The sequence below is a fragment of the Myotis daubentonii genome, chromosome 1, assembly GCF_963259705.1.
Source record: "Myotis daubentonii chromosome 1, mMyoDau2.1, whole genome shotgun sequence".
Taxonomy (NCBI): domain Eukaryota; kingdom Metazoa; phylum Chordata; class Mammalia; order Chiroptera; family Vespertilionidae; genus Myotis; species Myotis daubentonii.
The window spans coordinates 85822721-85839932 of record NC_081840.1 but is presented as its reverse complement, the minus strand read 5'-3'; the positions used below and the strand labels follow the sequence as shown (position 1 = coordinate 85839932).

Below are 17212 nucleotides of genomic sequence, written 5' to 3'. Positions count from 1 at the left end.
TAATATGTACCACAGTAGTTCAAAATGTTAACTTACAACTTCTGTATTGGCCTTTATCATTTCTGTGAATGGTATTGTTCCCCCTGCCTCTCTTCATGGTTCATAAATATACCTAGCAAAAATGTTTGAATTAAAGGAAGCATTTACTCTGTACTTCTAAAGAACTGGGGCCGGGGCGGGGGGGGGGGGGGGCGGGGGGGGGGCGGCTGATACATTGCTATTTCTCAGAAAATGTATCCAAAGAACCATTTCTGTGTGCCAGGCACTGTGCTAACAATTGTATGTATTACATTGACTCTTGGACAACAATGGTTTGAAATGCGTGGGTCCACTTATACAGGGAATTTTTTTGATAAATACTGTAAATGTATTTTCGCTTATGATTTTCAGGGTATTTTTTTTAAAAGATATTTTTATTGATTCCAGAGAAAAAGGGAGAAGGAGAAAGATAGACATATCAATGATGAGAGAGAATCATTGATTGACTGCCTCCTGCATACTCCCTACTGGGGATTGAGCCTGCAACCAGGCATGTGCCTGACTGGGAATCAAACCATGACCTCCTGGTTCATAGGTCAATGCTCAACCACTAAGGCACACTGGCCAGGCATGATTTTCTTAATAGTATTTTATTTTCTCTAGCTTACTTTATTGTAAAGGATACAGTATATAATAAATTTAACCTACAAAATATGTGTTAACTGACTTTATATTATTGGTAAGGCTTCTAATCAACAATAGGCTAATAGTAGTTAAGTTTGGAGAGAGTAAAAAGTTACACACAGATTTTTAGCTACTTGGGGGTCGGCACCTCTAATTCCCACATTGTTCAAGGGTTAACTGTGTTATCTTATCTTGGGATAATACAATGAGCTAGTTACATTTTCCTTACTTGACAGATAAAGTCACAGAGAGATTACAGAAACCAACTTAAGAACACATTGCCAGTAAATAATGGAATCAAGATTAAAAACATAGATCTGCTTCACACTGTACTGCCTATCCATTTATAAGTAGCCTACTAGAAACTTACTAATAATAAACAGTCAAAGCTTAGTGATATATGTGTCTCATTCTGAGCTGTCTCTCAATGCAGAAGTTACCTGCTAGATATCTAATAAAAGGCTTAGAGATAATTGTAATGTTTCATTGATCAGATAGCTGTTAGGTTCTGGGAAAATCAGTTTCCTTCAGACTTTTACATCCATTTTTACCATAGTATTTTGAAATTTATATTCAAATTGCAGATGAAAAATTGATTTTTTTCAAGTCTTCATTAAATATTTAGGAATATTAGAATATCAACTTAAAACCTACAGTGTAACTTATGATAAATGATAACTTCTGATAAATGATAAGGACTCAAATTAAGGAGAAAAACAATATCTTCTACTATCATCTCAGAATTGAAATTTGGGAATGCAATCAGGTGTCCTAAAGAAATAATGAACATAACATTATATAATAGACATTTTTTTAAATCTTCACCCAAGGATATATTTTTTATAGATTTTAGAGAGGGAGAAAGAGAAACATCGATCGGTTGCCTCCCACACGTGCCCCAATCAGGGATTGAACCTACAACCCAGGTATGTGCCCTGATCGGTAATCAGATCCACAACCCACAGTCCATATGCACGGGACAGTGCTTCAACCAGCTGAGCCACACTGACCAGGGCAACAACTGTATAGATTTTAAATCAACCACAGTGTTCATTGGGAGACAAAGCCAGGAATTAATATGAATTTCTTGAAAAAAGAAAAGCTACATTCACCTTTTCTTGTCTTTTTCAAGTTAATTTTTTTCTAACAAATTAAATAAATATAGTTTGTAGAAAAACAAAAATATGGATGCATTAATATTTTTGTTTCGCCCTAGCTGGTTTGGCTCAGTGGATAGTGCGTCGACCTGCAGACTGAAGGGACCCAGGTTCGATTCCTATCAAGGGCACTTGCCTGGGTTGCAGGCTCGATCCCCGGGGGGGGGGGGGGGGTGCAGGAGGCAGCCAATCAATGATTCTCTCTCATCATTAATGTTTCTATTTCTCTCCCTCTCCCTTCCTCTCTGAAATCAATAAAAAATATATTAAAAAATAATACATAGTTTTGCTTCAACCAAAAATAATCTGCCATTTCATGTCTGTCTTTTTTCCATCTTTACAACTAAGGAAATAAAATTAAGGATTTATCCTTAAGGAGTTTAATTTCTTTTTTTAATTTTTAAATAATTCTATTTCATAGATTTATGTAATGTATAGTGTGGGGCAAAAATGGGTTTATGGTTGTGAGTATGTGTAACAGTTTATTCTTGTATTATTATTTATTATGATTTTTCATATGAACAACTGTAAGATTACTTTTACCCACCCTGTATATGTTGCATAACAATCAGAACTTCACTTGCAAGTATATCAGTTGACATTTTAAATAACAGCTCATACAATAATAACCTATAGTAATTTCTAAATTTTTAGCACAAAAGGAAATAATTGTCTTTAAAGTTATGCATCTAATGAAAATATGGCTAAGTAACAAAACAAGCTTAAAGTTCTGATTTTTAAAAAGCTCTGATGCTCTCAGTTGGTACAATGGGTTATCACAAAGTAAGTTTATACAATCCTATATAATAAAAGCGTAACATGAAATCGAACAGTGGAACGACCAGTCGCTATGACATGCACTGACCACCAGGGCACAGGTGCTCAATACAGGAGCTGCCCCCTGGTGGTCAGTGCATTCTCACAAGAAGCGGGGCTCACGACTGGCAAGCACAGCAGCGGTGGTGGGAGCCTCTCCCGCCCCTGCTGCACACGGGCGGTAAGAAGTGAGGAGTCCCAGACTGTGAGAGCCCTGGACTGCGAGAGGGATGTCCGCCTGCCAGCATAGGCCTGATCCCTGAGGGGTCCCAGACTGCAAGAGGGCGCAGGCGGGGCTGATGAACCCCCCACCCCCGTGCACGAATCTCGTGCACCGGGCCTCTAGTAAATTGTTTTTGTTAAATGAGACATTTTTAAAAAATATATATATTTTATTGATTCCCCACAGAGAAGAAGGGAGAGGGACTAGAAAGTTAGAAACATCGATGAGAGAGAAACATCAATCAGCTGCCTTCTGCACACCCACCACTGGGGATGTGCCCATAACCAAGGTACATGCCCTTGACTAGAATCGAACCTGGGACCCTTCAGTCCTCAGGCCGACGCTCTATCCACTGAGCCAAACTGGTTAGGGCTACATGAGACATTTTTAAGAATTAAGTAACTTTTCTTCATGATTGTCCAGCAGATGCAGACTTTTGTGATAATAGTGACTTTTCTGAATTTTATGCAGTAATAAGTGGGTTCTTAGTTTTTATTTCCTATCTTAGTTTTGTTATGGATCTCCTTTAAGATCTTTTAATATTCTCAACACTGAAATTTTTTTCTCTTACACATCAGAAAGCCAATGGTATGTTTTTACAATGAAAGCATACTTGCATTTAACCCTTTGAGTTTCAACCAATATCCTAGGAACTATGCTATAATTGCCAAGGCATTTTTGCTGATTTCACAGCAGTTTAGGAAAAATATTATGAATCGCAAGTAAATGAAGTTACATATTCAAAAACTTAAGGAAACCTTTACTACATTGTTTTCATCTTTGACATATATTGTTTGCTGATTGTATTATAAAATACTAGTAGAAAAAAAAATTTGAATAGCGCTCCTGGCACTTTTGGCAAAAGACAGGAGGAGCGCAATCGCTCTCCCCGGCACCCTGGGGGTTAAATTTAGAATTACCTTTATTTTGTTTGGGATCAGTTGTGGAGCAGTCACTTTAAGTAAGAAAAAGAGATTTGCAACTATTTTCATACTTAGCTGTACTTGCAAAATACCTTACATATTGTAGTACTAACAGAATTACTTTTCTGAGTACCATATGTTGGCAGTTAAACTTACACATTCCTTTCCTTCATTAAGCCTTCAGTGATCCCTGATCTCCCTTCCTATTTCCTGTATATAACCCCTCCTTTCTCTAAACTTAGTAGTACTTAGTTTTCATCTTTTATGAAACACTAGAGGCCTGGTACACGAAATTCGTGCGCGGGTATGGTCCCTAGGCCTAGCCTGCAATCAGGGCCACCTTCCCTGGCTGCCCAGAGCTGGCCCTGCCCCCCACTGCCACCCACCCCGATTACCTGTTCACCATTGGGCAATCAGACCCTGACGGCTGAGGGAAGGGACTGAGAGATCGGCCGTTCCCGCCCACTCGCCTGCCCTGCCCCCACCTCCACCGTGGGTCACCCTCTGTGTTGGGGCAACCGACGGGGCGGGGGCCTTGGCCTGGTGCCACCCACTTCCCCCACCACCCACCCCTGGTTCCCTGTTCACCATCGGGTGATCAGAGCCTGCCAGCCAGGGAAAGGGACCGAGAGGTGGTCAGTGTGCCTCATAGTGACTGGTCCAGTGGTTGTTCTGGTCGTTTTGCCATTAGGGTCAATTTGCATATTACCCTTTTATAATAGGACTAGAGACCCAGTGCGCAAAAATTTGTGCACTCGGGGGGGTGGGTCCCTCAGCCCACCCTGTGCCTTCTCACAGTCTGGGACCCCTCAGGGGATGTCCACTTGCCAGTGGGGAACAGGCCTAAGCTGCAGTCGGACATCCTTAGCGCTGCTGAGGAGGCAGGACAGGCTCCCACCACAACCACTGTACTGGCAGCTGGCAGCCTGGCTTGTGACTGAGCAGAGCTCCCCCTGTGGGAGCGCACTGACCACCAGGGGGCAGCTTCTGCATTGAGCGTCTGCCCCCTGGTGGCCAGTGTGTGTCATAGTGACCAGTCATTCCCAGTCATTCTGCTGTTAGGGTCAATTTGCATATTACCCTTTTATTATATAGGAGTGCCTGGCCAGCCTGGGTGAGGGGCTGATGTCTGTTTGCAGGCTGGCCACTCCCTCCAGCCACCCAAGCTCTCAGTGGAGGCTGGCTGGAAGCAGGTATCTGGGATTTATTTAGCTTCTGTAATTGAAACTTTGTTGCCTTCAGCAGAGGCCAGAGCCAGCCAGGGCAAGCGGAAAGCTTGGCTTCCTCCATCGCCGGGGCAACCAAGCCTCCTGCTTGCTCCAGCTCCGTGGCTGCTGGTTCGCCATCTTGGTTGGGTTAATTTGCATATAGTCTCTGATTGGCTGGTTTGTGTGGCTTGAGGCGTAGCAAAGGTATGGTCAATTTGCATGTTTCTCTTTTATTAGATTAGATAGGACTTCCTACCTCCATTTTATAGTTATGTGTGTATATTTGTGTCCTGTAATTAATGTCTTCTTGAAGGGAAGATTAAATATAATAAAACTTTTATTTTTATTAAACATGGTGTCTAAAGGTTGAATGAATGAATGATTGAGAATGGTAGTTAAAAGCTCAAGTTCTGGAGCCTGGACTGCCTGTGTTTCAGTCTAACTGTCATGTATTACTGTGATCTTGGGCAATTAAAATCTCTATTCCTGTTTCCTCACCTGGACTAACTGGACCTCATGAGGTGCTTATGAAAACTGCATGTACAACTTTTAGGGCAGTTACTGATAACATATTACATCTTCAATAAATATCTGTTGTTACTACTTTTATTGCTACTGATGATACATAAAACGATGGTAGGTGAACCCTTCCTAATTCTTCCTGCAACTTCTCATAAATAGACATCACCCAAGTCTTTATCTCATTGTAATGCTGTTGCTCAAAGAAACACTTACAAAAGTGAATGTTTCTCTAAGGTGATTTTTACTCATGCTTGAAGTACTTAAAATACACACTGGCAAAGCCATTTATGCTCTAGGTGGATAAAAATTTCCTATTGATAATCTACCAGAAATCAGAATAAATATCTCTGAAATGGTAATTTAGGGCAATGTAGTAAATAGACCAATTTTTAAAATATATATACTAGAGGCTAGGTGCACAAAAATTTGTGCCCTGGGAGGGGGGGTGCGGGCCCCTCACCCAGGCCTGTGTCCTCTCGCAATCTGGGACCCCTCGGGGGATGACCACCTGCTGGCTTAGGCCCGCTCCTTGGGGGGGGATTGGGCCTAAGCTGGCAGTCATACATCCCTCTGGCAACCCGGAAGCCCTTGGGGGATGTCCATATGCCAGCGGGGAGCAGGCCTAAGCTGCAGTCAGATATCCTTAGAGCTGCTGAGAGGCTCCCACCAGCACCACTGTACTGGCAGCCGTCAGCCTGGCTTGTAGCTAAGCAGAGCTCCCCCTGTGGGAGTGCACAGACCACCAGGGGGCAGCTCCTGCATTAAGCATCTGCCTCCTGGTGGCCAGTGTGTGTCATAGTGACCAGTCATTCCCAGTCATTCTGCTGTTAGGGTCAATTTGCATATTACCCTTTTATTATATAGGAGTGCCTGGCAAGCCTGGGTGAGGGGCTGATGTCTGTTTGCAGGCTGACCACAGCCCCTTCAGGGTAGGGGTCCCTCCCAGGGTGCCTGGCCAGTGTGGGGGTCCTCACTAGGGTGCCTGGCCATCCTGGAAGAGCGGCTGAGGGCCATTTTCAGGCTGGCCACAGCCCCTTCAGGGTGGAGGGTCCTGCTGCGGTGCCTGGCCAGTCTGGATTAGAGGCTGAGGGCCATTTTCAGGCTGGCTAAGGCCCCCAATGGGGACCCTCACCCCATGAGGGTGTGGCCACCCTGAGTGAGGGGCTGATGGCTGTTTGCAGGCTGGCCACAACCCCCAGCCACCCAAGCTCCCAGTGGAGCCTGGCTGGAAGCAGCTATGCGGGATTTATTTGTCTTCTATAATTGAAACTTTGTTGCCATGAGCGGAGGCCACAGCCGGCTCAGGGCAGGTGTGAAGCTTGGCTTCCTCCATCGCCGGGGCAACCAAGCCTCCTGCTTGCTCCAGCTCCATGGCTGCCGGCTGCCATCTTGGTTGGGTTAATTTGCATATAGTTGCTCTGATTGGCTGGTGGGCGTGGCTTAGGGCATAGCAAAGGTATGGTCAGTTAGCATCTTTGTCTTTTATTAGTGTGTATACACACACACACACACACACACACACACACACACACTAGAGGCTCGGTGCATGAAATTCATGCACTTGGTGGGTCCCTTAGCCCGGTCTGCACCTTCTCACAGTCCGGGAGCCCTTGGGGGATGTCCAACTGACAGCTTAGTCCTGGGGAGCAGGCCTGAACTGGCAATCCGATATCCTTAGCACTGCCGCAGAGGCAGGAGAGGTTCCCACCACCGCCACTGCGCTCATTTGAGCCCGGCTTCTGGCTGAGTGGTGCTCCCCTGTGGGATCGGGCCAAAACCAGCTCTCCAACATTACCCGAGCAATCCCAGATTAGGAGGGGGCTCAGGCCAGGCCGAGGGACCCCACCAGTGCCCAGTCGGGGCCGGGGAGAGTTGCGGGAGGTTGGCCAGCCAGGGAGGAACCACAAGGGCTCCAGGCCATGTCCGGCCCATCTCCCTCAGTCCTGATCGTCCAGACCCCAGCAGAAAGCTAACCTACCAGTCTGAGCTTCTGCCCCCTGGTTGTCAATGCACATCATAATGAGCAGTTGAGCGACCATAGCATATCATTAGCATATGCTTTGATTGGTTGAACGGCCAACCGGTTGACCGGACACTTAGCATATTAGGCTTTTTTTATATAGGGTGTGTGAGAGAGAGAGAGAGAGAGAGAATAGAGAGAGAGAGAGAGAGAATAGAGAGAGAGCCATACCTTGTCTCATGCCTTATAGATAATCACAATGCCACCTATGCACTAGCTTGGCCCCCAAAACAAACAGACTAAAAAAAAGAATCCTCTCTAGATCTAAGTTCCAAATTATTAAAAAAAAAAAAAAAAAACAGATGGTAGAGGAATAAATTAAACTGCACTTGGAGTGGGGGGGAGGGGCGGGGAGGGCAGGTATAATCATTAAAATCCAGACTGTAGAAATTTCTACAGAACAGATAATCTAATTTCTTTAGATAAATTACAGGAGGGAGGGGAAAGTAAAGGGAAAAACTTTAAGTTGAAAGAGACTTAAGATATATCAACTATTTTATGTAGATTTACTTAGAACTTGATTCAAACATAAAAGCAAACAAAACAGGTATTTGAGTCCACTGAAAATTTAAACACTAAATGAGTATTTGTTTCATGGTTTTTAAAACATATTATGATCATGAATTATTTAAAATGTCCTTTAGTGATACACTATGAAATATTTATGGGTGAAATTATATTCTTTCGCCGAAACCGGTTTGGCTCAGTGGATAGAGCGTCGGCCTGCGGACTGAAGGGTCCCAGGTTCGATTCCGGTCAAGGGCATGTACCTGGGTTGCGGGCACATCCCCAGTGGGAGATGTGCAGAAGGCAGCTGGTCGATGTTTCTCTCTCATCAATGTTTCTGACTCTCTATCTCTCTCCCTTCCTCTCTGTGAAAAATCAATAAAATATATTTTAAAAAAAATTATATTCTTTCTAGGGTTTGCTTCAAAATAATGTGGGAAATGGTGAGATAGTGAAGGAAGTTATAGGTGAAACAAGATTGATCCACTTGGTCAAGATGAATGACAATCATATGCTAGCTGTAGGGAGTTGAGGTGTCATAATACTATTATGTCTGGTTTTGTATCTGTTTGAAATTTTCCATGATAAAAACATATCTAACACTTATATTTTCGAGGCTACCTTTTTTTTTAAATATATTTTTATTGATTTCAGAGAGATGAAGGGAGAGGGAAAGAGATAGAAAGATCAATGATGAGAGAATGATCAATCAGCTGCCTTCTGCATGCCATCTACTGGGTATTGAGTTGAAACCCAAGCATGTGCCCTGACTGGAAATTGAACCGTTACCTCCTGGTTCATGGGTCCATGCTCAACCACTGAGCCACACCGCCAGGGTGAGGCCATCATTTTTTTAAACAAATATAATTTATCAGCTTTTGTATCTATCTTTTTTATTCTGTTTTTGTACTGTATGTCATTTTATTTAAAATGATGGTAGTATCATAACGTTTACACACATATATTGAGATGTGTGTCTTTTCAGTATCCAGTCAGCCTTGCAACCAATAGCACATAGTTGAGGACCCATTCGTTTGTAGGGTATTTTTCTAGGATCAGATATATAATCTTTGGCTATGATAGATTAAAGTTAGCCAGTGTGTAGATTAAAGTTCCACCTGGGCTTTTTTTAACCCCATACTCTAACCAGTTAACTGCTATTACTAAATTACTAATTGTTCTTTTTTTCTCTGACTCAACAGGACACCTCTGTGCTATCCTCAAAGAGCTGGCTGCTGACTTGACTGGCCCTGACATACAGGTGGCAGCATCCACATTTTTGCTTCCACCCCTGTGTCATCAGGATGATCTTTTGTTATTAAGTCCTTTGCTACAAGAGACTGACCATAGATTTATTGAGGAACAGGTATGGTCATTTTTCAATAATTCTTGGGTTCATTCCATGTGTGAACAGTGGTTTAAAAACTTTATATAACTTATTTTTTTTTTTTAGCTCCTGCTTAGTAATGGTATTGCTTGTGGAAGTCTTGAGTATGACCCCTATTCTATTTATGAGAAAGATGTAGGGGGAGATTCAGTGCCTAAGCCCCTACCTCCAACACTATCAGTGATTAGCTCTGCAATCAAGCTCTTTGGAGTTGTATGTGCTCATGTGGGAGAAGCTCAAAGGTAAACCATCTTTAGTAATTCACTTACCCTGAAATAAATAGTTTACTTATTCTGAAATGTAATATTTCCAGACTGGCAATTGGTTCAGTGAATGCATAATGTAGAATTGGGTGGGTAAGAAGAATGTTGTCGGAAGTTCTCATTAACATAACAAACTTACAGATGAAAGTGAGATGCTGTCTCTTTTTTTCTTTTAATTCTCAGCCAAGGATATTTTTTCCATTGAGATATATATATATATGGGGTTTTTTTGGTTGTTATTGTTCTTGTTTTTGAGAAAGTGCAAGGGAGGGAGGAAATGGGGAGAGAGAGAGAGAGAGAGAAACATCAACATGAGAGAGACACATCGGTTGGTTGCCTCCCATGGCCCAGGGATTGAACTTGCAACTGAGATATGTGCCCTTGACCAGGAATCGAACCCATGACCCTTGGGTCTGTGGGCCAACACTCTAACTACTTAGCAAAATCAGCCAGGATGAGGTACTGTCTCTTGTTTACTTATTTACCTGGCTCATATTTAATAAGTAAGTTAACGATTAAATTAAATGATTAAATTAAACTAACAGTTGATAGTACTATTGTGCATACAATACTTAACCCACAGTTAGCTCATTATCTACCTGAAAATAGAACTGGAAACTCCGTGACACAAGGATATTGATTTCTCTTCCTGGAAGCAACCTGAGGTAGCCTTTGAAAATGGCTTACTATTCACTTGACCCAGAAAACCTCACAAAATCATGCATATCAAGAGGTTCAAATCTTCATGCCCACTCTAACAAAACCCATGAAACTGCCCAAGCCATCAAGGGTATGCATTTCTGAAAAACCACCAAATGTCTGAAGGATGTCACTTTAGAGAAGCAATGTGGGCCATTCTGTCATTGCAGTGGTGGAGTTGGAAAGTGTGCCCAGGGCAAACAGGGTCAGTGACCCAAAAAGAGTGCTGAGTTTTTGCTGCACATGCTTAAAAATGAGAGTAGTGATCAACTTCAGGGTTTAGATGTAGATTCTCTGTTCATTGAGCACATCCAGGTGAACAAAGCTTACAGAGCTCATGGGTGGTGTAACCCACACATGAACTCTCCCTGCCATGCTGAGAGGATCCTTCATGAAAAAGTGCAGGTTGTTCCTAAACCAGAAAAGGAGTTTGCACAGTAGAAAAAGATATTCCAGAAGAAACTGAACAAAAAAGGGCCCAAGAGTAAATTCAGCATAAAATAAATGCTAATGAAAGTTAAAAAAAGAGAGAACATTGATTTATGAGCTATTGTCATAAGGACAAACATTGGTTTTCTGCTTAGATTAGGTCTCATAGGCTTGCTTTCTTGGAGGCTTCATGGAGCCAATGTAGGTCCAGTGATTAGTCTTCAGTTTGATGGATATCAGTTCATTCAAAGTGAATTTTGGTTTTGAAAACTCAAAGTTTAATAATGATTTCTCATTGATAATAACAGCTTCTTAATTGATAACTGAGGAAATACCATTCTTGGAGATTAAAAAACATTATTCAGCCGAAACTGGTTTGGCTCAGTGGATAGAGCGTCGGCCTGCGGACTGAAAGGTCCTGGGTTCGATTCCGGTCAAGGGCATGTACCTGGGTTGCGTACACATCCCCAGTGGGAGATGTGCAGGAGGCAGCTGATCGATGTTTCTCTCTCATCGATGTTTCTAACTCTCTATTTCTCTACCTTCCTCTCTGTAAAAAATCAATAAAATATATTTTAAAATAAATAAATAAATAAATAAATAAAATAAAAAACATTATTCATATCGACTACCAGAAAATTCAGTTTTTATCTGAGATACTAAAAGGAAGTGAATCTTTCCTGTAGGCTATACTGGTCCACAGTTTACAAATTGTTAAGTATCATCATTCATATTCTCTCTCTATATATATACATACAATATAATTTTATCCAGTTATATCTTCCAGTTAGGTAGGAAATTTACCTTGGTCTCTTGCTGAAGATGAACAAATATATTTGAGTGTTGTCAACAACACATTTCTGAAACAGGTCTTTCAGTGGATAGAAAAGTGAATAAAATTTGTTTATTTTTAACGGCTTCATGTCATTTTATTTAAAAGGCTGGTAGCATTAAGGTGTACACACACACACACACACACACACACAAATTTTGAGGTGTCTTTTCAGAGCTTTAATTTCAAAAGGTATTTTTCCCAAATTTATTTGTAGCATATAGCTCCCTGTTTACCTATACAGAATACAGTTAATTTAAAATAGTTCATTTGAATTAATACAGCTAACTACAGTGGATGAAATGGGGTGGCTTTGTGGATAAGTGATTTAAATTAAGCGTGTTCTTAAATGGCTCTACTCTTTTTAGTAAATTCAAGGTAAAAGTAAAAAAGAAAAGAATATAGTTCTTACAAACTTTTTTTTAAACGATTTTATTATCACTTATTCTCCCTTTCTTCTGAAATTAAAATGGCTAATACTAATTTCAACTAGATATTTGTGTTCTTATGGTATATGGGAAGTGACAAATATTGATTTATAATAGCATCTATTTTGTTTAATTATAAATTAATACATACTCATAGAAGAAGATTTAGAAAATATAAAACAATAAAATGTAAATTAAAAAGTTCAGCTCATAACCTGGTCAGGTGGCTTAGTTGGTTGGAATGTCATCCTGTGCACCAAAGAGGCTGCAGGTTCGATTCCCTATCAGGGCACATAACTAGGTTGTGGGTTGGTCTGGGCACGTATGGGAGGCAACCAATTAATGTGTCTCTCACAGTTGTGTTTCTCTCTCTCTCACTCTCTTTCCCTCTCTCTACCTCCCTTCCACTTTCTGTAAAATCAGTGGAAAAATATTCTCGGGTGAGGATTAACAAAAAAACTTCTAGAATGTCAACATATTTTATACAGAAAAGAAATATTATGGATCTTATGCAAATGTTGTGGTTACTTTTAATATATTTTTTGCACCTAATTGCAAAGAATGAATTAGTTCATTAACTTGATGATTGTTAATGAACTAACATTGCAATCATTTGAACAACTTTCTAAAGTGTAGATTCTGATTTAATTGTATGGTGTACATACTATGTTAGGCATTGAAACTTATAAATAAAAACATCTGATTCAGATGTGCCGCCAAGGTTAAGAACCACTGCTATAAATACTTATAAAATGCTGTAGATTGTGAGTTGATGGAGAGAGAGGAAAAGCATCCAGTTCTCAGTATTAAAATGTTCACCATTATACACTTTCCCTGAAAGAATAAAGTAAATCAGTATTTTCAAATGTGTGTCTGCTGTTTACTCAGTTAACTATGTATTTTTGTTTCAACTATATCAAAACTTTGTTTCTGATTTTGTTACAAACAAAATAATTACATGTTTTAATTTATGCCACTTAGAAATACCAATTCAGTGTTACTGAATGCTTTTATCTGCATCAGTTCCTCAAAAAATTAAAAGAACTACTTTATGACCCAGCAATTCCACTTCTGGTTATTTATCTGAAGAAATCCAAAACACTAATTTGAAAAGATATATGCACCCCTGTGTTCATCATATAGTATTCCATATGATGTGGAATCTAAAAAACAAGCAGAACAGAAACAGATTCATAGATTCAGAGAACATTTTGACCGTTGCTAGATGGGAAGGGGTTGGGAATGGGTGGAATGGGTGGGAAAGGTAAAAGGAGAATTAAAAAGTACAAATTGGCAGTTACAGACTAGTCATAGGGTTGCCAAGTACAGTATAGCATAGAGAATATAGTCAATGTAGGCAATAACTATGTATGATACTAGGTGGGTACTAGACTTACCATTTCATAAGTTATATAATGTTTAACCACTATGCTGTACACCTCTGAAATGAATGCAATATTGAATGTCAACTGTAATTGGAAAAAAAATTTATAAAGGAAAAAAAGTCATCTTCCTGAAAATTCAGAATGTTTTTTTGTTGTTGATGTTATTTTTTGTTTTGTTTTGTGTTGTTTTGTTTTTGAAATCTCTGTTAGGATTTGGGATTAAAAGATGGGGAAAAACTTGGGGGCTGTCAGCCCTGGATACAATCAGGAGAAAATGGGAAAAGCATGAGTTAATGTTGTGTTGTATATAATATGATCCCAAGTACATTTTTAAAGTGTAGTTGAGAAGCATTAAATGTAGATGACAGAAGTTGGTGCTACCTTTAAAATGAAGCAATGTGTTTGAATCCAATTAAGTTCTGTTATTAAAAACAAAAATTGATGCAAATAATTTCTGAGCTATCCTTTGTTTAGAAAATAATTGCTGAAATAGCTGGATTTGCCCAGGTAAATCTTTGTTAAGTGATACATCCATTTGTTGTTATTGTTGTTTTCCACAAAATAATGCTTCTCCCCCACTATAGAATGACACCTAATTAAATATTTTTGCATTGGTTATGATATATTTTCTTTTCCAAAAATGCTTTGGTGTGTTCAACATTTTAGTAGTACCAACAAAACGAATTAGCAGTAGATATTTATTACTGTCCATTGACTTACTTTATCTTGATTAACAATACTGTCTTTTCTATTTGCTTTTAAATATTTTGTTTCTGATTTTAGGCTTCTTACATTGGAACAGCTTTTGGACAGTATAAAGCACACAAAAGGAGCTCGTCAACAAGTAGTTCAGTTACATGTTATTGCCTCAGTTTCCAGTTTCTTAAAGGTAATTGTATTTTTTAAAAATTCATGTTTGCTTTATTTTTTTTTTTAAGGTAGGATCAACTAAGTAGGTTGGAGGAAGGTATTGTTAAAGGGCTATCATTGTTTTTCCCCCCTAGTTTTTCTTAACCTCCTGATGAAAAAGTTTTGTGATTTATAATTTCCCTTTTACTTTTTCTCCACATATAACTTGTTAGTCAGATAACCTTGTACTGGAGCCATGCCTTACTCTACTGAGCCTAATAGCCTAGCCAGTGGTCGGCAAACTGCGGCTCGCAAGCCACATGCGGCTCTTTGGCCCCTTGAGGGTGGCTCTTCCACAAAATACCGACTTCTGCACATGGGCCACGAAGTTTCAGTCGCACTGTACATGGGCACCCACACGTGGTATTTTGAGGAAGAGCCACACTCAAGGGGCCAAAGAGCCGCATGTGGCTTGCGAGCCGCAGTTTGCCGACCACTGGCCTAGACCAGGGATTGGCAGACTATGGCATATGTTCCAAATCTAGCTCGTTATTAACATTTATAACTTATTGTTTCTAAATAAAATATAATAGGTTTCATTAGTTATATATTTTATGGAAAATCCCTTTTCATAGTCTTCTGAACATATGTATATACTACAGTGATAGTTGGTCACCACATTGTCTGGAGATTTAAAATTCTAAAGTACTTTGTCACAAAAATCAAATTATGTTTGTATGTTCAGTGGAGTTTTTATGTTCTGATTTTTTTTAAGTAGTAATCCAAGTAGGAACACATTTGGTTAACCAGAACATATGTCCCAAATTAGGTAAAATTCACTGCAGTTGTAATTTTGGGTTGTTCTTTTCATATTTCAGTATGTGGCTGGCTCCAAGGGAAGTTTGGGTCCAGAAGAAATGAGAAGACCTGCCCTAGCATTAGTAACAGGAGCCTTAGAAAGTCCCAACCCCCTCGTGAGATGTGCAGCTGCAGAGGCATGGGCTAGGTTAGCCCAAGTGGTTGATGATGGACCTTTTACTGCTTCATTAGCTCAAGTTAGCTTTGACAAGTAAGTGAATTTCTCATTTAATATTCCTAGGCTAGGTGTCAAAGCTGGGTATAGAAGGTTGTTAATACTGCCCTGCCTATTCAAAGGATGTTAAGGTAAATGAGATAATAAATAAGAAAGTGATAAAAAATAAAATAACTACAAATAAAAGTTTATGGTTAGATTGGTAATATATGTAGATACATAAAGTTACTTTTAGTAGTGGTGGTAGAAGTGCAGGCAGCACTTTGACCTTCTAGTCTGCTGAATATGTGTCTGATTTGGTTTAGAGTCTGGAGTCAGATTACTAATTTGGTTCAAATCCCAACTCTTCCATTTAATAGTTGTCTACTTTGTAAGAGTTACTTTGGCTATCCTATTTGATTTCCTCATATGCAAAAAGGAATTGATAATAGTATGGATCTCAAGGTTGTTGGTAGGATTAAAGAACTAAATGTAAGCACTTAAATTAGTGTAAAATACATAGAAAATTCCTCATATATTAACTTATCCTATTACATTTAATTTTTTTTTAAATATATTTTATTGATTTTTTACAGAGAGGAAGGGAGAGAGATAGAGAGTTAGAAACATCAATGAGAGAGAAACATCGATCAGCTGCCTCCTGCACATCTCCTACTGGGGATGTGACGCAACCCAGGTACATGCCCTTGACCGGAATTGAACCTGGGACCTTTCAGTCCGCAGGCCGACGCTCTATCCACTGAGCCAAACCGGTTTCGGCTACATTTAATTTTAAATACAAACTTCTTGAGTTGAATTCTCTATGTGGAATTAAAGTATCTCAGCAAGTTTTTGAAATGTAATTTAATGAAGTAATAATGTCCTCCATATAAATTTAGTGTGTGTATATCTCTGAAAGACATTGAAATTGCTTTTACTTAAATAATCTATAATAATGTGAAGATGTTTTTATTTAAAATGTTTTTCTTTGCAAGATACCTATCTGGTTATTTCAGAAATTTTTTATCATTTAACAGTAAAAACATTTCTGAATTTTAGAACTATTCATACAAAAAGTTTTGTGTAGGTGACAGTATCATGCAGTAGTTTCGCTTCAGTGATTATCATATATTTTTATTTCCATAATTACAGACTGAAATCAGCAAGGGACGTGGTCACCAGAACAGGGCATTCATTGGCTTTGGGATCCCTCCATAGGCATTTAGGAGGAATAAGTTCTCAGCATTTGAATTCTTGTGTAGGAATCCTATATACTTTGTCTCAGGACAGTACTTCTCCTGATGTGCAGGTAAGAACTCCATGTGATATCCTCCTTGAAATTCCTGATTTGCAAATTATATTTTTATTGATCATTAGTAATTTGTAAATAATTCCCCTCTCACAGTAAATATTTTTTTAATGTATTTTTATTTATTTCAGAGAGGAAGGGAGAGGGAGAGAGAAATCGAAACATAAATGCTTTTGCACGCTCCATGCTAGGGATTGAGCCCACAACCCAGGCATGTGCCCTTGACCGGAATCAAACCCGGGACCCTTCAGTCCACAGACTGACGCTATATCCACTAAGCCAAACCATCTAGGGCCCTCTCATAGTAAATATTAAAGCCATTTAACCATGATGAATTTTTAAAATTTAATTCTCTTTTTCACACTCAGTGTCTAAAGTCAAGTTCAGTATCTTTTTCTGAGAATTAATCTGTCTGCCATCTTAATGATAACATCTATTATTTTGGAGAGCTTAATAGGTAACAAACATTGTATTATATTCTTCTAAACATATGAATATATTTTATCTTCACAGTAGTCTAGGGTGTATATTCTCATTATACAGAAAGAAAATTGAGGCTTACAGAAACTAAGTAACTCAG

The 17212-nt window shown here is 39.6% G+C and overlaps 1 protein-coding gene and 1 pseudogene across 14 annotated transcripts in view; both read left to right on the top strand.

The window, feature by feature from the left end:
* Positions 1-17212, top strand: part of HEATR5A (HEAT repeat containing 5A) — a 123340-nt gene that overhangs the window by 59173 nt on the left and 46955 nt on the right. For all 14 annotated transcript variants that reach the window (XM_059709935.1, XM_059709901.1, XM_059709883.1 and 11 more), the window contains 5 exons: positions 9242-9405; positions 9493-9668; positions 14246-14351; positions 15190-15380; positions 16476-16632. In XM_059709935.1, the coding sequence (XP_059565918.1) occupies positions 9242-9405; positions 9493-9668; positions 14246-14351; positions 15190-15380; positions 16476-16632 (794 nt within the window). The remainder of the gene's footprint in view (positions 1-9241; positions 9406-9492; positions 9669-14245; positions 14352-15189; positions 15381-16475; positions 16633-17212) is intronic.
* Positions 9686-11175, top strand: LOC132241396 (large ribosomal subunit protein uL22-like; annotated as a pseudogene).